The sequence below is a fragment of the Pygocentrus nattereri genome, chromosome 15 (assembly GCF_015220715.1).
Source record: "Pygocentrus nattereri isolate fPygNat1 chromosome 15, fPygNat1.pri, whole genome shotgun sequence".
Lineage (NCBI taxonomy): Eukaryota > Metazoa > Chordata > Actinopteri > Characiformes > Serrasalmidae > Pygocentrus > Pygocentrus nattereri.
This window is the reverse complement of record NC_051225.1, coordinates 25035929-25060960: the sequence shown is the minus strand read 5'-3', so window position 1 is coordinate 25060960 and position 25032 is coordinate 25035929. Positions and strand designations below refer to the sequence as shown.

General features: G+C 38.4%; 1 protein-coding gene across 1 annotated transcript; it reads right to left on the bottom strand.

Annotated features, from left to right (window-relative positions):
* Positions 1-106: 106 nt before the first annotated feature.
* On the bottom strand, positions 107-24753 carry nwd1 (NACHT and WD repeat domain containing 1). Its single transcript, XM_037545146.1, has 19 exons — positions 24645-24753; positions 23097-23182; positions 21096-21212; positions 20623-20977; positions 17272-18538; positions 14836-15039; positions 13939-14098; positions 13707-13824; positions 13268-13432; positions 12409-12606; positions 10220-10342; positions 8158-8360; positions 6559-6819; positions 6363-6453; positions 6008-6156; positions 4356-4647; positions 2506-3059; positions 1542-1647; positions 107-475 (listed from the first exon to the last, which is right to left on the bottom strand). Exons 1-19 carry the CDS (start codon positions 24751-24753, stop codon positions 168-170), a joined length of 4866 nt encoding a protein of 1621 aa, XP_037401043.1. The 3' UTR covers positions 107-167.
* Positions 24754-25032: the final 279 nt, after the last annotated feature.

Here is a 25032-nt window from a genome sequence, read left to right as displayed (position 1 = left end):
ATCTTCTTGATTCTAGACACAAAATGATTAGATATAACAATAAAAATGAGTTTGTATATCCCATTGATTTATTCTTTTTTTTTAAAGAATTTTTAGAGTCTTAAAATCTGACAAAATCACTAATGTTATTAATTAGGAACCTAACAGAACATCTTTATACTTGCTCCTCATAGAAGAACACATGTGTTGGTTGACTTGGCCTGTTTTGTTTTGAACATGCTCATGAAGTTGAACTGAGCCGGATTGTAATCCCCTTTAAGGAAAGTGTGAGGTGGGTCCAGAGTCTTCTCTCGAGACGTCACACGATAGTGTGCCCTGAAGTTGCGAAGAGGGTTGTAGCCTGGGGTCAGAGCGTCTGGACAACGGAAGCCCTCCTTAATGTAAGAGCCGAGCTGCGAGATGGCTATGAAGCCGTCCTTGAAGGGCGTGATTTTGATGACTGCAGCGTAGACGTACTGGATATACAGTAAAGACCCTGTGTAATGACATTTTACGATGAACCAGATGAAAACCAGATGAAATACAAAGGAAAGTGAAATGTTGTGTACAGTTTAAAACATGTGACTGTATACAGAGGGTTAATTCACATGTGAAAGTCACTGGTGCTTAGTATGCAAAGGCAAACTGATTGTACTGTAGTGTTGTGATTACTTGAGATAAAAATGAGTTTCAGTGACTTTGTTTAGTGTATTAATGTAACTGTATACATGCCACTTGTGCAAGCCCAGAAAATACACATTTAAACAGGTTGGGGGTGCTGGTGCTGCTTTGTGTCCTGCATAAACCTCAGCATCAACACTGAATTTCCATCAGCACAATCTTTGAAAATGCTATTAATATTTAAAAATTTCTGCATAATTAAATCGTTAAGATGTGAAATGCTCTGTTCTAAAGAACCTTGCCCATTCAGAATTTCTCTGGTGGTGACTGGAACCATACCACACGAAGCGTTGAACGCCTCTAAATGCTCATATAAAATAGTTACACCACATTGCATGAAACATTGACTTACAATAGTTTTAAAATAAGGTTTTGGACCAAAACACATTGGATTTTTAAAATCAGCAGAGGGGTAAATGCAGAGTGCAGATTTTACCATGAACATTACATATAAAAACTTATATAAATATAATAGGCATGTGCAGGTTTTGGATAGTAAATAAAATGGCTGTATTTGTGTTGTAGACATTGTGACCCCTGGTTGCTATCATTACCACTGTAAAGAATCAGAGTTGCTCTGCGTCTCTAAAACAAACCATTTCACAAACCATTATGGAGAAATCTAAAAAATCCCATACTGTTAGATACACACAAGAGTAATGAACAAATGTACATAACAGTGGAATCACTTTTCAGATTTTTTTCCATAATCATGTTTATTGATAACTTTTACAGTGTATATTGACGTGCTATAAGCTATTATAGGATATTTCAAGATGGTTCTGATATTCAATATTTTAATATTATAAGTTTTGTGGAACACCAAATAGTTAACAATAAACAATATACTGCAAGTATTTATTAATGTAAACAGTACCAACCTGTAGCCACATCCCAAACTTTGATTGTTTTGTCCCGAGAACCAGTGAACACGTACTTGTCATTAACAGAGAAAGCTGCACACATAACCCCCTCGAAGTAGAAGCCCTGGGTATTGAGAAGATACAGTTCTTAAAATTCTGTTCTATTATTTCTAACGCAGGTCTTTAGTCAATTTTATAGGATCAAATTATACACCAACTTATAGCTTGCTGCATGAGTGAACAAGCAGCATAAAAAACCCAGAATGATTCACTACTGAAAATGAAAGTCAGCTCAACTTAAAATTAGAAAGGAACAGAATAAACTGATTTTCTTGAATTAACTCAACTTGAGAACACCAGCCTACAATGTGGTAAATAATATAGAATTTTTTTAACTCATTTTTTTCCCACTAGCTGGGACATCACATTATTAGACATTTTCTGGGGTTCAAGCTCACAGTCTCCTGTTGGGGTGGAGGCTTAGTCTTTTGCACCACTCAGGAACACCAGAGGTTACTTTCATTTCATGTTGGCAAATTTTTAACACACTGTAGAAAATAATTGTTTTATCTTTGAAAAAATTAGCAATGTCACATGTGGTGCAACTGTTCAATAATCCACCCCAACATCAGGAGACTGTGAGTTTGAAGTCCAGTCAAGCCACAGCTGTCCACATCTGGAAGCCTAAGAGAAAATGTCTAATGAGATTGTGTGTTAGAAAGAGTCACAGCTCATTTAAAAAATAAAGCAGATTCTGTTTTGTTTACCAAAGCTGAGAAGCAGAACTAGAACAGGGAGTTGGAAGAACTCGCAGAACTTTTGACTCAGTTAAGAAATTTGAGTAAACTCTGATGCCCCCATGTTGAGTTCGCTTAATAAAAGCAGTGTAATCTGTTAGTTTATCATTTTAAGTTGAGCTGACCTAATTTTTACAGTTTCATTGATTGAAATTTTCAGTCTTCAACCTAACGTTTACATTTACCTTATATTCCATGGTATGGTCCAGCAACAGTGGGCTCAGATTCCAGAGCTTCTGGACACAGTCCTCAGAGCCAATCAGAGCGTGTGTATCCCAGTTGCTCAAGGTTACACAGGTGATTGCAGCTCCGTGGTGGTCCAGCTCTGCTGCTGTTGCGTTCTTGAAGTCATAGACGGCCACCTCTCCACCGAGAGTCCCATACAGGAGCCTGCAGTCGGTCAGCAGAGCCATGGCAGATACCGGAGAGTGCAGCAGGGACAGAGAGTAGCTTTCAAAGGGGCCCTCCACACAGGGAAAGCTGTCCCGAGCCGTGATCTCAAACAAGCACACCGCGTCCACATAAGACACGGCCATCCTGTCCTCTCTGGGGCTGATGGCCATACTGCGCACCTCAGGCAGGCTCTCTGGAGGTGGGAGGCACAGGGTCTCCTGTGTGAAGGCTAAAGGGTAGATAAGGATGGTGCCAGTGCGAAGACCACAGAAGAGCAGCCGCTTCTGCTGAGCCAATTCCATACAGCACACATCAGAGGATACTTCCATAGAGTCACTGGACATGCCTGAGGAATAAGAGAACCTCTGGTTAGACAGTTGCTCAATGCACAACAAGCCTTTCAGAATGTTTATGACCCACATTAGCCTGTTGGTCAGTATACAAAGAAAACCAATGCGATAACTTAATACATTATGTTTAAAAATGTTTATGAACTTCTCATTTTTCTTTAAATATTTCTAAAGGGGAATAACTAAAAATGGCAGTTACCTACTTATTTATAGTAATTACTCAAATTAATAATTATCTATTTATTTTGACTATTAAGTAATATGCATATATGTTGCTTTACTCAATCTAATGATAATTAATACTTTTATGATTATCATATTTTCTTGTTTCATAATATTTATTTATTAATATCTACAAATTATAATTACTTGACATTGAATTGTGATTCAAGTAATCATATAATATCTAATATATTATTAAATATAATAAAATTATATAATAAAAAATAGTATATAATTGATCTACTAATATCTAGTAATTACTTGGTCAAACACTTATTATATATATTAATTTCTGTTAATAATGTTTACTTACCTAATAATATTTATAGGAATTGCTTGACATAATAGCCAATTCATAGTAATCTGTTAATCAAATAATACAAATATATTTAACTAGATCTAGTTATTTCACTATGTAATAACATACATAACATACATAGTTATAACTTGTCTCTGTCTCTGTCTGTCTCTCTCTCTCTCTCTCTCTCTCTCTCTCTCTCTCTCTCTCTCTATCTATATATAAAATGTATTATTATTTATTATTATACACATATTTATTTATTTATTATTTGTTATTTACTATTATCTATTCACAGTAATGATTCAATCTAATAATATATAATATTTAGTTTTTATTTATGATAATTTCTCTATCTAGCAATACATAATTGTTCATTTATAGTAATTTCTCATTAGAGCACCAGCCTCAATATTTGATCACTGCTATGCAAACATAAGACATTTTGGATATTAATTTTATTATTTCATCACTCTCAATGTTACACAGCTTTGTCATTCATTTTGGTATCATCTGCAGCTCAGTTCCTCACACAAGATATAGCTAAAATGTAGTAAGTAATGTTTTACAGTGTCCCACTAACTGAATCCTATTAAGTCAAATACTAATAACATGATATCACAAAGATTTTTATAACCACATAATTGGTTTCATATTAATAAAAATACTGTTTACAAACCTTTGAACAGAAACAGATAAGCCATATATTTTCTGAAGGCATGAGGAAATGATCTGAGGAAACATCTTTGTAGAAAATTAAACAAATTACTACAAATCTGGAAAACTTCACCTTCGGTGCAGCTCCATGTGAACACTTTTCTTTTATCTTCTTCTCTGATGAAGTGTACAGTGTTGCCATCTTTAGATATGACCACTCTAGGGCAGTTAGCTGGAACGCAAGACTGGCTTTTGTGCTTGGAATCGTAGTCTAGTTTCCACAGTTTGAGATAAGTAGAGCTGCTTGAGGCAGAGATGATGGTGGTGTTGTACACCAACAAAGATGTGACAGGAGAGGCCATACCACTGATGGAGTCCAGCAGCTGTCCAGTGGTTAAACCCCAAACCTAGAATTAAGAATCACAACATTACAATAAGTACAGATTTCTCATCTTATGTATATAGAAGAACATCACTGCTAAGCTGTAACAACTTTATATGAACAAACTTATAATCCAGTCAACTATGTTACAAGTTTCAGCAATCCTAGACAGATTCCTAGAATGATCAGATTAATAACTGAATAATAAGCCAAAAAGCTCTGAATTTAGTACAGGCATAGTTATGTAGAATAAAGTAATAAGTCATAAGAGGCTGGGAGTTACATATGATTACTGCTTTTAGGTATGCAAAGTGCTGTCTCTACCTAATAAGCGACATAAGCAGCTGCTAAGGGCCCTGTGGCTACCAGGTTACATCATGTTGTCTACCATGCTCAAGTGAGGAGAAAAAAGCAACTGCTATATTTTTTATATTTTTATCGTTTTATTTGCTGTAACTGCTTTATTTAAGCATTATGCCATTTGTTTTGGCTTGTAGTTGACAACAAGAAGTAGTGTATCTAGAATATGTCTAACAAAGCAGATAATACAGCCCTTAAGAACTTCCTCTGTTAATCTAGGTGCAAATATTTAGGTTATCATAAATCTTCATGTGCTTGCACATGAAAGCACAACATTTATAATGAACAGCCGATCATGTGAAATGAAGTCGCCAAAGAAGGAAAAACAAATTATATATACATTAAATATGTAGAATGTAAAGCATTTACAGCGGTAAACCCTGCCACCAGGGTTACATCGACCTAAGCTTAATGTTTGCTGGACTATGAATGCTGAGAGTGGTTTAAACTGTAACTTATTAGAACCCCAAAGAAGTATTGAATTATCAATAATACACTAAATTATAAATGTATATATATATATATATAAATGTGTGTGCGTATGTATGTGTATGTGTGCATGGAGAACAAAAAAAACATACTTTACTTTTAACGTAAGTCAACTGAACCAGATGTTTTCCAAGTCATTTTGGATCATTTCTCTTGGTCCATTCATCATGAAATGTACACATAATGTAATAACTGGCACTGGGTAAGCGCTATACAAAACTGTTGGTTACAAAAAACTATGGGCTACACAAAACAATGCCACAGTTGCTAAGCAACATAATGATCAAACATTTTTCCATGAACAGCATAATGTTTTTGAAGAAACTCAGTACAAATTTGAGTGTGAGGTCATGTGCATGTATATTAGGTATTTTACAACAGCTTTGATTGACTCTTCCACTCTTCCAGATTTTGGAACCAGAACTATCCATTTTGCAATAATATATTGGTTGGTATTAATTTAAAAGTAATTTTCAGATTTTACATTGTCTTCTTCTTCTTCTTTCGGCATTGTGATGGGCTTAAATGAAACTGACCCTTATGATCTGATCCAGAGAGCCGGTGATGACTTTACTTCCATGGCTGTATGAAGCAGCTGATAACACTATGGCCTCATGCTGGAAGTCCTGGGTTCTGTGCACTGAGTTTGGCTCAAGATGTAGCACAGCCAGTGTTCTCTCACAGCCTTCGTTCAAGAAGACAACAGTTCAGAGGAACAAATATAACTTGTCTAAAACCAAGATGCAGCAAAGGCTTTTTAAATTTCTAGAAGAGTGCTATGTAAACGAACTTTTTGCATCCTTATCCATAGAACACTTTCTTTAGCACACCCAATAGAACATCAATAGGGCACTCAGTAAACACTCAGCCAACAACACAATATGAAAATACCTGCAAAAAGGGTTTTCTCATCATTAGAGGTGCACATAAATGAAGCGGGAGCAGGAAGCTCAACATTAGCTAGTATGTCAGTGGCCGAAACCTACAGACAAAAAACAAGAGCAGCGATGAGGTAGACTGGGGGGAAAAAAAAACTTCTGCACAAAAAAGATCAAAGTTACACTCTTCACTAACATGGAATACATACCAAGATCACTGAGCTCTCCTGAGATGCGATGAGGAGTCGTCCGTGCTTGGTAAACGTGAGGACGCTTGTTATAGTAAGTTCCTGAGCTGAGGTTAGATGGTTATGAGACTTCTGCAGGCCAGTGATTGCGTCATGGAGCCAGAGTTGGCCATCACTGGACACGATTGCCACTTCCTGCCCCATAATGCCAAGCACCAAATTGTCTGCATGCACACTGACTTCATAAAGGAAATCTCCAGTGTCTACATTCCAGGCTTTGACCTACACAGGAAAACAGTGATGTAGATGCAAAGATGGACAGGTAAAGATCAACATTATATTTTTTACATAGAAAAGAATACTTGACTACTGGTTATGAATTCAGTATATTTTTAAACAACTGTGAATAACTTTTAAAGTTTTTAAAGAATCTCCATATAAAGTCATGTATGCCAATATAAAGATTTTTCCAGTAACTGTACATCTACAGGAGGTCAGAAATACAAGCACGAAATTGGTCCATTCGCATGACTAAGACCTGAGCACCAGACCCAACTGGTACTGCTAAATCTAAAACCCAAACCTGCTCTCAAACTCACTCAGAAGCACTAACAGAGATAACAGAGAGGTTATTACAAATATGGTTTTACAGTGCTTCACTTTGTTATGGAGTGCTTAAGTTGACTGACAGAAAACAAAAATTCTGAAAGCTGGGTTTTTGCTGTAATTGACACAGACTTAACCAATGCAAGGACGTTCTCTCCCACTGATGTTGGATCCACATGTCGCTGAAGAGACAACGTGCCAGTCCTCCTGCCATCATACTTCAAAATACTATCACAAGCTCTACACTGTAGATGGCCCGTGTGATGTTAATCTGATGTAACAACCAGGTCATTATTTTTCACTTGGAATTGTAAACAGTTCTGCATTAGCTTTCTTTTTTATTTTATCCATGACTTTGCTGTACACATACAGCACTGTGCAAGTTAAGAGAACTCCTTTTCATTTATTTTATTTCCAGTCAAAATGGCCATTATGTGCAACTTATTCATTTTTCAGCGACAGGCAAAAAAGCAGAAAACAAATGTAACAGAAAAATATACAGAAAAACTACACAAATACTATATACAACTAAATCTTGTTTGTTATAATATGTTTTCAATATTTAGTACGTCCACCATTTGAGTGATTTCTTTCTGAAATCAGACAAGATTGGTCATTCTCAAAATAGTATGCCCATAATCAACGCCAGAGTGGGTAATTGGGAAGGTCAGGAGAATTCCTGGTGGGCTGATGGCATTTTGGGCCGGTTAATGTGAGCTAACTGTACTATACTAGAGAGACAGATAGAGAGTGAGTATATGTGAAATTAACATGTTTCTTCAAATGAGGAAAAAAATCTACTACACAGAAGAAGCACTCAAACAAACCGAGACTAAGCTGAGCCTGTTGTTGCACTGAAAAATCCAAAACCCAATATTTTGTCAGGCTGTGTAGCAGACCTAACGTCTCCTCACCAAGAACCACTTAGGAATTTATTTTTAAGAGTGCAAGGTTCTGTAGAGCTGAAAAGTCTGAATGACTTTTAAAATATAGTCTAAAACAAGCCTCTCATACCTGGCTGTCTGTGCTGGAAAGGAGCACAGCTCTGGAGTCGAGCACGTGGAGCAGCGGAGTGGTCCGGAACTGCACTGAGACTGCAGCCTGAATGCAGTAGAGCTGTTTACCACTGCACATGCTCCACTTCCTAACACAGCCATCACAACCAGCAGACAAACAGTGATCACCTTTATCCACAGGCTTCACCCACTGCACCGCACCTGCACCAATGACACAGATGCAATAACAATGAGACTGATAAATAAAAGATAGTAAAATTGAACTAAAAAAAACAACAAAATATGAAACAATAAAAAAAATAATAAAAATCGGGGGCCTTGATCGGGGCCTTGATCGGGGCCTTGATTAGGGCATTGTCGTGGCGGAAGGGCCTGTGTGGTTTAGGGATCTTCAGAGCCAAGTCGTTGGGAGCAATATGCTCCTGGTAGGGTCTCCCAGGGCAAACAGGTCTGGGTTGAAGACCCTAACCAACGCGATCCAAAAACCCAACATGAAAAACGGCACAGAAAATCATGTACCCTGTCCGGGAAAGGGTCACCAGGACCTACCACTGGAGCCAGGCCTGGGGGTACTCTCCCCCGGCGAGCGCCTGGTGGCCAGGCAGCCCATGTAACCCGGCTAGGCTTAGCCCGAAGAGGCAACATGGGAGACCATGTGGGCCCACCACCCGCAAGGTCCAGTATGGGGGAGCGGTGCAGTGCTGCACAGGCAGTGGGAGTTGGTCCCTCTCCTACACAAGGAGTGGGGATACTCACAAGTCCCCGGCTGGCGGCCGTGCAGTTGGAGTTTGTCCCGGTGGACGAGAGGGTCGCCTCAGTGCAAATTAAAATTGCAGAGAGGAAAACTCTGGATGGCCCAAAGGTCTCTGACTCAACAGATAGATACCTACAGGCGAAAAAGGTGGCAGCCGCAATGGTGGCAGAAGCAAAATCCAGGGTGTGGGAGGAGTTTGGTGAAGCCATGGAAAAAGACTTTTGTTTGGCCTCAAGGAGGTTCTGGACAACTGTCCGGCGACTCAGAAGTGGTCGGGGTGGCTGCGCCCAAGCTGTATTCAGCAAAGGTGGAGAAACTCTGACTTCGGGTGAGGATATTGTGGGCTGGTGGAAGGAGCACTTTGAAGAACTCCTTAATCCGGGAGACATGCCTCCTCCACGGGAGTCAGGGCCTGAGGCCTGTGGTGTGTCAAGCTTCATTTCCCTGGTGGAGGTCACTGAGGTAGTTGGCAAGCTCTTCAGTGGCAAGGCACTGGGGGTGGTTGAGATTCGTCCAGAGATGCTTAAGGCTCTGGATATTGTGGGGCTGTCGTGGCTGACACGCTTCTGCAATATTGCATGGACCTCAAGAACAGTACCCCTGGATTGGCAGACAGGGGTGGTGGTCCCCATTTTTAAAAAGGGGACCGGAGAGTGTCTGCCAACTATCGGGGTATCACACTGCTCAGGCTCCCTGGGAAAGTCTATGCAATGGTGCTGGAAAGGAGACATTGACCGATAGTTGAACCTCAGATCGAGGAGGAACAATGCGGATTCCGTCGCGGTCATGGAACAATGGACCAGCTTTTCACCTTCTCATGGATTGTTGACGGGGCATGGGACTTTGCCAAGCCAGTCTACATGTGTTTTGTGGATTTGGGAGTATGTGAAATGAGCTTTCTTTGCAGGGTGTTGGGCTACACTCTATTCGATAGGGTAAGGAGCTCAGCCATCCGGGAGGAGCTCGGAGTAGAGCCGCTTCTCTTTCGCATTGAGAGGAGCCAACTGAGGTGGTTCGGGTATCTGATTCGGATGCCCCCTTGACGCCTCCTGGTGGGGGTGTACCAGGCACGGTCTAACGGGACAAGACCCCGGGGTTGTCCTAGGACCCCCTGGAGGGATTTCATCTCCAACTTGGCCTGGGAGCAGCTTGGGGTCCGTAGGAATGAGCTGGAGGATGTTGCGGGGTTCAGGGTCATCTGGGATTCTCTGCTCTCCCAACTGCTGCTGCGACCCTATCTGGACTAAGTGGTTAACAACGATGATGATGACCATAAAAAAATACCAAAACATTCGTGTCCACTGACCTGTGTGTCCTTCAAGTGTATGAAGCACCTCCAAATGTTTTAAGTCCCACACAATCAACTCTCCATCCTCTGAACCTGCTATCAGCATATTCTTCTCACAGCAAATATCTACTGCACTCACTCCTTAACAAACACCAAAAACAGAATCACATCAATCAATGTAATGAGTGGCTGAATTCAGTATGTCCTGACAAAATAATACATATAGCAAGCACATATTATTTTGATTCCAATAATCGTTTGTCTTAATGGTCTGAAATGACTTCAGTCAAATCATTTTACATGAATGTGCATCAAAAAGTAGGTATATTTTTCTGTTATAAAAGTTTCTTTTGGGGACATTTACTATATATATATATATATATATATATATATATATATATATATATATATATATATATATATATATATATCTCTCAGAGGGAAAAAACAGAATAAATCTGATCCAATCCTGTAACATGTATATCCCAAAATGTAATGTTGTTAGGTGTGTTTCTTCCTGTGGGGTAGTAGAGTTTAGGTAGGTTGAGCATGATCGCCTACTTTTAGTTACTCGTCTTGAAGGAGAATTCCTCTGATTTTTCAAACTCCCTGCATAATTCAGTGGTTGAGATGTTAACAAAGTCATTCAGCGTGGTTTCTATGTCTATATGACATGATTCACTGTTGAGAATCTCAGATTTCTTTACAGTGGTGGTGATGGGAACCAGGGGTTACAATGTCTACAATGCAAATATAACCATTGTGTTTACTATCTAAAACCAACAGTGAACCTACAAGTGTCTTCTGAGTTTTATATGTAATGTTTCTGAAAGTAAAATAGTCAGAAATATATAAAATATTTAGGAAAAAAAACTATTTTAGGGACTATTTTGCCATATAACACTGCATGTACCTCTCTCAGTTTTTAAAAATATATATATTTTAGGGCATTACTTGTAACCATTTTGTGTAATAACAGAATTCAGATGCAGTATAGTGTATATACTTCTGACTCAGTGAGTCACAGTAAGAACAGAGCATTTCATATCAAACCATTCTGAATGGCAATGTTTACAGCTTGATTGTATAATAATTTAATTGTGCTAAATTCTGAAAAATTTGTGGAATTCCTCCTTAAAGTAGAGTTTGTGCTTTTTTCAGTGTATATGTAAACATGGGTGTTGATTTTGTATGTGAATGCCCACTGCTCTCATTGGCTGTATCAGTAGAAGAGGTAGGGTAATGGGTGTGGTCACTGTGCAATGGCAAGTAAACCAGTGGCTGCAGTGGAATAACGTATAGAGATGTTTGCCTTTTTAAGCTTGTTTACGCTAAAAGGTAGAAACATTCACTAAATCCTGGGCATGTGTCAGCGAAACATGGCATTTGATAGCAATGTTTAATACAGAAACCTTGTCAATTATATTGAAAGGGGCCTTTATGTACTTGTTTTGCGACTGCTAAGATTTCTTCAAGCCTGGTTAATGTTATGATAAGTGCTAAACATCTTAAATTTTAAAACATTTAAACTTGTAACATTCTTTACTTGGGGTGTTACGGTTTGAATGTTGACTCCTTCAGAAAAGATTTAACCTGAAAGCTTGTCTCTGAATATTACTGGAGCCTGTTATCTTAGCAGTATGCCCAACTTACTGTAGTGAGGACAAAATATGGTCCAATAAGCCCACAGAAAGCCTGCTAAGATAAAAGCAATGAGCGTAAATCAATGGCTAATATAGAAATGTCATGTTTTCCATGTGTGATATTACATTGCTGTTTTACACTTTATCTCAGAGACTGTGTGTGAAACAGCAGCTGAGACTACAAAAGTATGAAGGCTGGGTTATTGGGTGTGGTTATTTGAGTAGGGTGGGACATTTTCTCAAAGAGAAATATGCCAAAACAGCAGAGATTTCACATTTCATATTTTCTTGAATGGTAGCAATAATTATATGAAGGCAAGGAAAGCAGTTCCATTTACTGTCTCATTTAAATGAAGTTCTTCAAGTAATATAGTTATTTTAATTTTAAAGCGTATAGTTTTTAAAAGAAAACTGATAGCAGTAATGTAAAAGAAAAAGTAGTATGATATATTCTTAGTGTCTTTAGCCACAATGCTTGGGCTAATATAACCTTCCCATAGAAATCTCTAAAGGTAGACTACTCTTAATGATTGAAGAGCAATGATTCTTAATGACAGGCCTTACCTTTTGTAAACCCACTGAGGGTTGTCTTTAAAGGCCCTCCAGGAGCCTGTATGAAGCTACTCTTGGGAATCAGCACTGGGTCTGAGCAGGAAGCAAACCAATCCTGGCACTGCGAGCAAAGGCGTCCAATCAGAGCAGGGTACGCATGCGCAAGACCCTGAAGCCTGGCAATGATCTCAGTGAACAGCAGGGAAGAGTCTTTAAAGAGAGCAGATTGTGGGCAGTTCATTTGTGACACCAGCTTGAAAGGTCTTACCTTATTGCAATATTATCATTCCTGCAAAATTAGGATTGCAATGTAAATTAGAAATGCTTCATGCCTTCTTCCACACACTGATATAGCATGTAAACAGTTCACTCCCCAGTCTAAACGGCCTATATATAAAAACTAAGCTGCAACAACATCCTGCTTTGAATTCACTGTTTTTGTGATGTCGCAAAAACCAAGACATCGACATACAGTATAATCACATATTCAGACCACAGCATTTTAGCTCCACCCATTCACGCTGGTGTTATAAAGCAGAGGATCAGTCTTAAAGACACAAAATTAAAAAATATAAAATAAATAAATAAAAAACAGCTTTTCTGATTCTAAGAAATTAAGACAGGTTGGAAAATGGTAATGTAAACATAAATTATGACTGGCTTTGAAACAGAAAGCCACATAAATGTCACAAGTGGACCTCAGTTGAAGAAAAGTACAAGAAGAATTCAGAATATGGGCCCTTTAACGCTTATATATAGTTGGTATAATACTCTATGAAATCCACATAGCAGTGATGCAGTTGTGACATCCGTGTCAGTGTAGTAATGAAATGAACATACACAAGGTCCCACTACAAAACACAATACTCACCTATATTTCCATCAATAAAATCTACGGTAGGCTTCAGCAGCAGAAAGCACTCTCGGATCAGCTGTATTTCTAGGCAGTCCATAACATCAGCACAGAGCGACAAGTCCTGGATTACACTGTCCACTCCACAGCTCAGAGTCTTACAGTACAGCCAGTCCAAACTCCCTGTATGAGAAAAGATGGGTTTGTAATACATCTCTAACATTCATTACATGATAGTGCAGGACTGGTCACCGAAACCACCAAAACTAGTTGGAGTTTCAGCAATTAGCATCTGCATTTAACAGGAAATAGCACAGATGTCTATAATGTTGATGTATGCGACATGTTTAACTGTCCATATATTTAAATGTACATATTGTCTGTCATGTCAAAACCTCACAACCCCCCCAAACTCTACTCAGTAAATAAAGATTCAGACTCTAATTTTATATCTCACCTAGCAATGAATGGCGCAGCTCCTCCCATTTGCCTGCATGTAAGAGGTGATAGGGCAGTTCATGCAGCTTCCTGAGGTTGGCAGTTCCTTCAGTGAACCACAAGGGTTGAGACGGCACCTTGACAAAACAAGTTACTCAGTGGTTTGATGCAATTTTTCATCTCTTATAATCACACATATTTGTATGACAACTATATTACAGTTGTTTTAGCTTTGAAGATTTAAGTAATACCTTTCTGTCAGCATTCAGCTGCGTCATCAGCGAAGGCAGAAGTATTGGTTTAAGTTGCCTGTGGCTCCACTGACCAGTAAAATACTCACTGAGAACAGTGTGCATTTGAACTCGCAGCTCCACAGATAAATACCTCTCCTTCACTACCTTAGTAAATTGTCTACAGAAAGCAAAAACATTGGGACATAATTTTCACAAGTTTTATAACTTTGAATCTATAAAGCTGGAACACTTTGTACTCAATATGGTCAAAAATATGTGGACATCCTAATTAGTCAGTTTAGGTATTCCAGCAACACTGACTGCTTACACAGCTCTATGACTTTAAACCAGAAAAGCAGAATACCTACATACCTACATACATAGTGTCAACAGTAAAGTTTGGTGGAGGAGGTATAATGTTATGGGGCTTTTTTTCAGGCCCTTTAGTTCCAGCAAAGGGTGATGTTATTGCTACAGCTCACAAAGACATTTCAGATAATTATCCCCTTTCCACTTTGTGGCAATAGTTAAAGGAAGGCCCTTTCCTGTTTTGGTAAGGTCTATAAAGACATGGTTTTACAAATTTGGTGTAGAGGAACTCCAGTGGCCTGCACAGAGCCAAGACCTCAACCCCACTGAACACCTTTGGGACGAACTGGAATGTCAATTGCAAGCCACGCTTTCTCGTCCAACATCTGTCCCTGACTTCACTAATGTTCTTTAGACTGAATGGACACAAATTCCCAGACACAAAATCTTGTGGAAAGCCTTTCCATAAAACCAGAAGCTGTTATAGCCACAAAAAGAGGCCCAACTCCACAGTAATGTCTAAGGTTTTAGAATGGGATGCACAACATCTTAGTAAGACTGTAAAACCAAAATCAATGGCGAAGTAATGCTGTAAAAGACTTCTACCTGAGGGAAAATCCTATTACAGAAGTGTCATTTTCCCATCTCTCCACTAGGTGATCCCCTAGGTCATGTCTGAGGCGAGCCCACAGAAGTGGAGGAAAGCGTATAAGTGAGTGGTTAGGGGGAAGCCGGTTCTGGTAGACTTCTGCCAGGACATCATTATCTAATGACAAGATATCCCGTAGTTCGGCCTCGGACAACCCAAATCTGTGAATAGATTGATCCACTGATTAATGTCCTCAAACAACTCATATTTTCAAACATTTTAAAAGTTGTACTTTTCAGAATGTTATCAAAATTCAGCTTTAAAATGACAAGTTCAACAAAAAATCCAATTTACACTCCACATCGATCAAACTGATCTGAATTGAAGTCACATAGTCAATCAGTCAAAATACATTAAATACATGTCCAGCCGTCAAGTTGTGAAAGAATTTCAAGGTGATGGGGTAGTAGTGGTTATGAACTATACATATACTTAATATTTAAAAAAGCTATTTCAGATACTGTTTATATTTTACTGTAATTATACTGCGTAAAACTGTGGTTCAGTCCTCATGGATTCTGAATAGAGCAAAATTATGGACTATATGGAGGGCCCTGAGGACCAGTTTGGGAACCTCTGGTCTGAACAGTAGACAGACTTTTTATTACCATGATTTAACCCATTATGGAGTTTCATATGCAGCACACTATTATTTTAAAGAGCTTATGAGAAACCTGCATTGGTCTTAAATTGGAACAACGTCCAACCTGATGACCTTGGGCCAACACTGGGGAGTGGTCCCTAGTAGGCCAGTGATTTAATAATTGGGTTTGTAATTTTTAATAATTTATAATAATGTTTTCAAATGTTTAATGATATTAATACTAGCCCTGGGATGATGGCACACAAAGGCAGATTCCAATATGAACGAAATGAAAATATCAACAATAGACATCTTGGTGATATTAAATAGCAGCATTAATCTAAAGCTGATGCAAAAAGGAGATGACTTTTACACAATGGTGAAACCAAGCCTTGTTTATACCTCACCAATAAGCACTGTACAAAGTGCTTGCCTAAATCACTGCATCTAGCTGATAAACAAGCTCAAATACATTTGCTTGTGTAGTTTGTGACACTGTATCCTGTTACCTACAAATAGACAGTGATGGCTTCAGGATGGCTTATACTACTATTTTTAGTTATGCCATGCCCTTTTGTCCAGATTATAGATAACACTATGTCATACAATGATAGAAACTACATAAGCAAGTCTATTTGGGATTATTAAAGAGGAATTCTACCACTTTTTTTTAAACGTGTGCATAATTAAACCATTAAAATGTAAGCAAAATAAGAGTAGTCTGATGTGAAATGCTCCATTTTAGAGATTTAATTGTGGTGGCGATAGAAACCAAATATCCAAAGCATTTAACAAAAAACAAAAAACTTAAAGCTACATCCCAGTTAAATAAAATAGTATAACTAAACACATATGCTCCCTGAGACATTGTTTTACTAAAATTTAGGCCCAAAAAACTGGGTCCAAAACATTTTAAAACACATTCATGGTGGAGAGGTACATACATATATACATACATATATATATATATATATATACATATATATATATATATATATATATATATATATATATATATATATATATATATATATATATATATATATATATATAATCATACATATATATACACACACATATATATATATATACATACATACACATATATATATATATATATATATATATATATATATATATATATATATATATATATATATATATATATATACACACACACACACACACACACACACACACACTTCAGTGGTCATTTTAGACCCTGTTTATACCTGGGCATTTCATGTGTCTTGGATGTCAGGATTATATCTAGATAAGGTCAAGCCACATAAAAACACATTTAAAATGGATACAAATCTGCTTGCTCAAAACATTTCAGGAAATTTTTGAGCCACATATTACAGTAGTATAAACACATCCACTTCTCCAAGACACATTCAACAACCAAAATCCCTCCCAGTACAACGAAACTCCCGCCCATGCAGTTTGTCACAGGGCATATAATCCGTGTCTGCAAGGAAGATAATCATGGAGGTTGCACATGGTTGGGGATCAGTGTAAACATGGTCTTAGAATATTTGTGTTGTACTGGTTCCTATCACTACAAATTTAAAGAAGTGCATCGATAAGTTGAACAATGTATGACTTTGTTTACATTTCAATAAATGTTGAGGCTACGAGATTCTATTATTTGTTAGCCACATTATCAAACTCAGACACTAAATATACCTTGTCTGATAAACTCTAATTGCAGTGAGGGAAAAATTGAAGATTGTGGATCCAATTTTCGCTGCATGTTAAAAAGTTAAAAGCAGTTTAGAGTGTTCAGAGAAGTTAATGAATAACCAACCTCGATAAGGTGATGTAACCCAGAGCATGACGAACAAGCTTCTTGCCATGCTTGACTTCCAGTGCCTGAAGAAATGTTGAAATGACCTCTGGTACCGAATTGCCAAGTTGAATATCAGACATGGTGGTGTAGGATGACCACTGCTTTGCCATGTCCAGCATTAGCTTCAGATGCAAGGGACTTCCACTCTTTTGGAAGCTGTGGAGTATGGTATCCATCTGCTCTGAGGTAAGCTTTCGTCCAGCAACGTACATATAGGCATCAGTGATGCTCTGCCCTTGATCAAGGGTCAGTGGCTCTACTTGAAAGAAATATTTATCATCATTAATAAAGGCTGTCAAGCCCTCCAAAGGACACCCTTCATCTAGGGTAGACACCACCAAATGGATATTTGGTGGAATTTCTTTAGGTAACCAATGCAATTTATGAGCATTGTTGGCATTAGACAGGTGGTCCAGGGAGTCCAAGATGAGAAGAAGTGTTTCTCCCTGATCGGACACTTTCTGCAGCAAAACATGGAAGAACCTCAACAATTTGTCATGTGTGTTGGCGGTCTGTGGGGAAGGGGTCGCCAGGCCAAAGGCTCCACACACCTGAACGCAGAGACCCTTGAGGACAAAGTCCACGTCTGTGCTGAGTGGAGATGTACCCAGCAATCTCAGCATAACCACAGCTTGTGGTTCCAGGACAGCCCGCATCTCCTGGGCCATCTTGCACAGCAAAGCAGTCTTACCACATCCTGGAGGCCCATAGACCACAAGAGGAGGATGCTGGGTACTTGAGGACTCCCACATTGTGACACTGAGCTTGCCCAGAAGAGCATCTCTCCCACAAAAAACAGCATATTTCTCATTGCTCAGCTTTGAGTGATGGAAGAGCTCCTGCTGAAGCCACAGCCAGCTCGGAGCTGTCGGTGGAGCAGTTTGCCTGTCAATCTTAGCCTTTATTTGAGACACAATCTGCTTGCAGAAGTTCTCTAGATAGTCCTTGTGTTCCTTACGGTTCTCGTCAATGGCTGCCTTGCTAAGCTCTACACGGTGGAGGCTGAGATTACTTGAGCAGGCACTGTTGATGCGCTGTTTGAGATTGGTCAAGAGTTCCTGGGCTTCTGTGTCCAGGAGGCCGTCAGCTGTGACATCATAGAACTTCGAGATATGCTTCTGTTGGTCGCTCTTCTTCAGCTGGGGCAGGTCCCTGATAAAGATGACAGCTGAAGGGCCATCCTGCTGAGTCCTGAGAAAACCCTGCTGAATCTCCCACTCCGTCACTGTGTGGACATCAAGCAACATAAAATTACATAAAAAAATTTACAATAAAATGACAGAAAATTCACAATAATAACATTTATATTAAGAACAATTTGGTGCACAAAACATTTGTTTACTGGTAGTTTGAGTATATTTTCAAACACTCAGCTATGTTCATCAAAATAATAGGTTTTGCCTAAACAATGGCAGCTATCTTTTTCAGACTATGGTTAAAAGCACATTCTGGCTTAAACTATTTTTATTTTAATGTATTATTTGTCACGTAATGAAGTTTTCTGTAGCGCAGCTGTATATCCTCCAACCTGGTTTGACAGAATAAATAATTTTGTATCATTTTCATGTTTTTGTTCATCAATGTTCTCTAACTATAATACCCAGCATGCGTTATGCAAATACATCATACAACTTTTGGGAATTTCTGCAGTGCTCAAACAATCCTGATTGCTTCTATCTTGATTCAGCACACAATTGACACCAGACACTGAAGTTTTTTTACACTTTCAGCCAGAGCAATGAAGCCAAACTGAGGTAGTGTCTAGAGCTCTGCTACTAATTTTAGCTTTGAGTTTGTTGTCCTCCTCATCTGATGAGCCATTTTTGCCTTTTGAGTAATCCATTCTCTGTAACAATACAATATTCAGCTTCCTAGTTGTGTAAAACATTTCAAAACAGCTCAGGTTTTAAGTCTTTAAATGGGAAAATCTCACTGTATAGACTACTGGAGCACTGCTCGAGATGCCAGTAAGCATATTTACAACAGATGTAGCAATGGTTAATTTTTTCACCTTTTGCTTTTAAAGTGTCCCTTTAAAAGCATAATAAAGATCATTTGTCCCAGAGGTGGTTTAAACACCTGAACAGTATAAACGCCGAGTACAAATATTTATGTGTCATACAGTTTTCCTCAAAATAAACCTAAATATTCCTTAATATGGTAAAGAACAGTTTGAAGGGAAATGCACAGTTCTAGAGAAGCTTACCAATTCAGAACAGGTCACAGAGGTGGAATAAGATGTTCCAAGTTTTTGCCATCTCTAAAAGCGACATCACAAAAAAAACTATTCGCCAAGATAGTTACAAATATGCTGGCTGATTAGTTACATCAATGGCAAAAAGCTGCTTGTTGGGCATTTCCTGATTTACCACTATTTAACTGTTAAAATATTACATATAAAACTCGATAAGACGATACATGTAGATTTACTGGTTGTTTTGATTTGTAAATCAAAATAGCTAATTTGCACTGTAGACATGACAAACCTGGTTCCTGTCACCACCACTGTAAAGAAGTACGAATAAGTAAATTTCTCTACCATGAATGGTTTTACATAAAATACCTCTGAATAACTGTGTTTACATCTTACGTTTGAAATCAGTATTGGATACACTGGACACTAGGAAAAGAACTGACTCACTCTTCTCTTCGCAGAGCTCAATTCAGTAGCCAATATGACATAAAGACACATTTAAACTAGGCAACAGTGGAGTAACTACTCTCAGGAGTAAGATACAGGGTAGATTTTGTCTCAAAGAATCCATAATGGGAAAATGCATACAACAATAATAGATTAAAACATTTTAAACAGCTAAATCAATAAATTAATAATAATTACTTGAATGAACAACTAAACAAATGAATTATTCAGAAACTTGTAAACATTATGGAATTCCCCTTAAACAACCTCTGCACTGGAAAAAAATGAAGCTTTAAATTTCTGTGTGTCGACACAATTCTTGGCAAAAATGATTTGGTTGATTTATCGCTGCTGTTGGAACAAAGTTTTTGACAAAATTTGAAAATATCCATTGGCCTTAATATTGTGTGTAAATTTCATGAAGGAAGGACCAAAATAAGTGACCAAAAATGACTTGGAAAAAAGTCTGGTTCCATTGACATACATTGAAAGTAATGTATGTTTTTTCCTTCTCCTGTAAAGTTAGCATTTTGGAGATACAAGGTTTTGTTCCTAAAGCAGCAATATATCTCTTTGGTAGTGTGTTCCTGTGCATCTGAATAATAGATTTGAATCATGTACATTCATAGCACCCCCCCCCCCCCCCCTAAACTGCTACATTTTCTCACTTGACTTGAAGAAATTGTGCTTCTGCTCTGCACTGATGTCTCCATTCTTCTCTGCCTGCAGCGCGCCGGTGCATAACAGCTGCAACAGCCGAGCCTCTGTGAGCTTCCAAGAGATGACATCTCCATCCCGCTGTGGTCCAGACTCAGGTCCTGCGTCATTATAATGAGGAAAGTGTGTGGTGATTGGCTGAAGGACATATTTAGGGGGTACAGAGTTGCTGTCTTTGATGAACCACCGGTTAAGAAGTGTCAAGCCTTCCTGGTCACTGGAAAGTTTACAGAGCAGAAGTTCAAACTCAGTGTCTGGTATGAGGCGAGGGAGGGGACGGTGGCCATACTGACTGCCCAATAAAGCCTGTGAATGCCAAGCATGCAAACACAAAAACCAACCATTCGTTAAACGGATGCCAGTATAAAATGACCCATTAACCACATTCTCATGATGGAAATTCAGAAATGATGGCAACACTTACAACAAAACTAAGTCCGGTTGACACTTTCTGGCATGACTCTATCTCCTGCAGACACAGCTCGGTTATCATGTGATCAGCAGGGACTGACTCACTCACACCCCATCTGAAATCCACAACCTAGGACAGTTTGAGATGCACGTTAACCACTTAAAATCCCAGGCGTATTACACATTAAGACTTATTATTCGGTAACTATATGGACTACAGTGCAAACCAGCTGAGATATACTAAGGTTATAGAAGTGTGTAGAAACCCTTTGGACTCACCAGTGGGTCCAGGTCATTTAAGTGGTTTTAATGTTTATGCAAATGCGAAAAACAGCAAGGCAATTTAAAACAGTATTTCACAGGAAAACAGGATGTACGGTAATCAACTGTATGCAACCGGTGCTGCAAATTTAAAGAAGCATCCACTGAACCTAAGGTGGTTTAGTGGTCCCAATCCTGGAGCACCCCATCCTGCACATTTTAGTGTTTTTCTGCTCTCAACACACTTGTTTCCACTAATAAGCTAATTCATGGGAATTGCATTAATTTTGCAACTTTTCTGTACAGTTAAACAGCTAAGATATAAACAACCTCACCTCACCTCAACACTGGTTTAATATGAAGAGACACATATTGAATTAGAATCATTCTTGTGCTTCACAGTTACATCACAGAAAGTTAAGACATGAAATAGTTATGAATCTGCTGCCTGATGCCTAAGACACTGTTTTACAATAGTTTTGTAGAAAAAAAATGTGGTTATTATCATCAACATGTGTTGGCTCACTAGTCATTTTGGATAGTAAATAAAAAATTTTGATTTCTACTGTTGATATTGTGACCACTGGTTCCCATCACCACCACTGTAAACAAAGTGTAATTCCCTTAAACAAGGCCTTCTTGAGTTGAAAGTGTTTAGTATATACATGAATATTAGAGCAGCAAAACCCTAAAAATACATATCATTAACTTCATCTGCCTTGACAATTGTATATTATATTTATTTTATACTATAATATTAATGATATAAAGATCAATAGAAATGCTCCAAAATTGCTCTTCATAAATATTTACTTGCATTAAATGTTAAGAATATTTTTTCTTTCTCCTGCTAAATTGCTACACACAGTGATGTGAAAAAGTTTTTGACCCATTCCCAATTTCTTCTTCTATAGATAATCATTTAATGCAAAATGCGGATTTTAAATGATGATTTCATTTACTGAAGGAAAAAAAGCTGTTCAGCCCTACCTAGCCTTATGTGAAAAAGTAATTGCCCCTTTAGCTACTAAATCAACCTGTTAACCAATTGACTACTGGGTTCAATTTCACTATCCACACCCAGGCATGATTACTGCCAGACCTGCTGAATCTAACCATTTCTTAAATAGAACCTGACTGGCAATGCGAAGCAGGCTAGCAGGTCTCAAAAAGCAGTAAATGATGCCATGTTCTAAAGAGATTCAAATACAGGTGTGAAACACAGTCACTGAAATCTACCAGTCTGAAAAGGGTTACAAATCCATTGCCAAGGCTCTGGGACTCCAGCAAAGCACAAAGAAAACCTGGAACAGTGGTGAACCTTCCCAGCTGTGGCAGGCCTACCAAAATACATTGGCAACTCATCCAGGAGGTCACAAAACAACCCAGACGAAGATCTAAAGAATTGCAGGCCTCACCTGAGTTACAGGTTTTCCACAACAAAAAGGACACTTTTTTATGGAGCAGTGACGATAGGGGTACTCCAGGACTGGGGTCAGAAACCTGTGTTCTATGGCATATCACTCCAAAGGACCTTTTAAGCATTTTCAAGAGCATGCATTAATATCTTTTAGATACAAAACAGACCGGTAATAAGAGAATCTCTCATTCTCTGTGCTTCATCACTTTCAACAGGTGTTATTAAGAATGAAAGCTTTAAGTAAGATATGGCTGTATCTGTGATGAAAAGTCCTTCACGTAGCAAAAAGATGTAGCTGATGTTTCATCTGTTTTCAAACTTTAGTGTACAAACCTCAAAGACTAGTCCCAGACTCTGACAGAAGTCTTGTATCTCAGGATAGGCTTTGTCCCAAAAGGCATTTCTCTCACTAGTCAAATCTGGAAAGGATGATTTCAATTGAAACAATGTTGATAGACGTTATATAACGTTGATAGGAAACACATATTACTGAGACATTGAACACTGAATGACCTTAATATGTGAGAGGCTCATCAACTGCTTAATAGACATAATTCAAATAAGCTTTTTATCACATAAGTACATTATCCACAGTAAAGTATCCACACATCTATTATATCGAGGAATTCAACCACTTTGTGCACTTCATTTTGCACTTAATAATTGCTGCTGCAGGATTTGACTACATGCACATAGCTTGAATAATCTCCACAGAAAAGCACTGCAAACAGAGCGGTCTGGAGCAGTCATTGCCAGGCATCGGCTAATGAGCTATAAAGATCCTCATCACTAAGAACTACAACTGCATAGAGCTGCATTGTCTGGAGTGATGGACCACTTTTGGGATGAGCTAGTCTGGCATCTGTGATACAGAACTACTCACCCAACATCAGCACCTGACCTCATTAATGCTCTTGTGGCTGCACTCAAATCCTCACAGCAATGTTCATCTAATGCACAGCCTTCTCAGAAGAGCAAAGGCTGTTACTGCAGCAAATGAGGGACAAACTCCATATTAATGCCCTTGATTTCAGAAGAAACAGTGGAGGAGCAGGTGTCTACAATGTGGACATACAGTATATGTGATAAACTACCTATCAATTACTCTTAATAGTCAATGAGAGAATTATCACAACATAGATCATTAGCCTTTTATTTTTGCATACCATTTTAGAATATGTGAAAAGCAGGGGGATCACCTTTCAGAACAATGACATCCATCTATTGCAAAGCTAAACCATATCCATCCATGCATCATCACTGAAGATGTTAAAAACAGCTTCTCGCCCTACCCCCAAGGGAATATAGCATCAATTTGTCATTTACATTTAACTAAATTTATAGTTTTATGATGCAATCATTTCTGGTCTTTGAACTTTCCATGAATTGTGTTAATCATGGCATTAAAAATATAATATTGTAACATGAAAGTGAAATTAATTATTCATTAATTATTAATCTTAATTATTTTGCTTCATTTTAATAACTATGAAGACAAAAGATAAAACGAACATCTGCTATGCCACTTTTACTTTTTTAATAGTTTTATGGACACATGAACTGCATAACTATTTTGCATTTTCATTTAGTTGCATTATTGTGATTAGTATTATTATTATTATTATTAGCAGTAGTAAAGTTTGGAATAAAGCAGAGTAATAATTTAAGCAAAAGCAATTGCATTCAGAGAACGTTAATGCGCATGCTAGACTGCTAGCTCTCAGCCCACAGTCAGCAACTTTGTGACTTTCTGATGAAAATTTTAAAATATCGTAGGACAACATGATAAAGGGGGTCTTCAGAATTATGAAAATTAGTCTGAACGGTTGTAGCATTTGATACATGTCAACTAAGAAATAAGCGGTTCCTGAAGAGCCGTACCTGAGAGACTGGAGCTGATGAACACTCGCACCATGTTGGACTGAGGCTGCAGGCAGCGCGTGTCCAGTCCCCTCAGTCCCTCCATTGTCAAGACATCCACCACAGCCATCCCTCCAGCACAAAACCTCACAGCCTGCTGAAGCTTTAATCCATTACCTGCACCTCTGCTCAGAGCGCCATTGCAGCACTGTACTAAAGTGCATGAAGGTGAAGTAATTAGATATCACTGTTCATAGAATTACATAGTATATTAACACACTGGCAAAGTGGCATAAAGGACTTACCTTCTAGTGCTAACCGAACATGTGGAAAGGACCAGATGGCTGAGGTGCCCTCATCAGAATGTGTTTGTGCTCTACTCTCTTTGTCATCTCATCCACAGAGATCA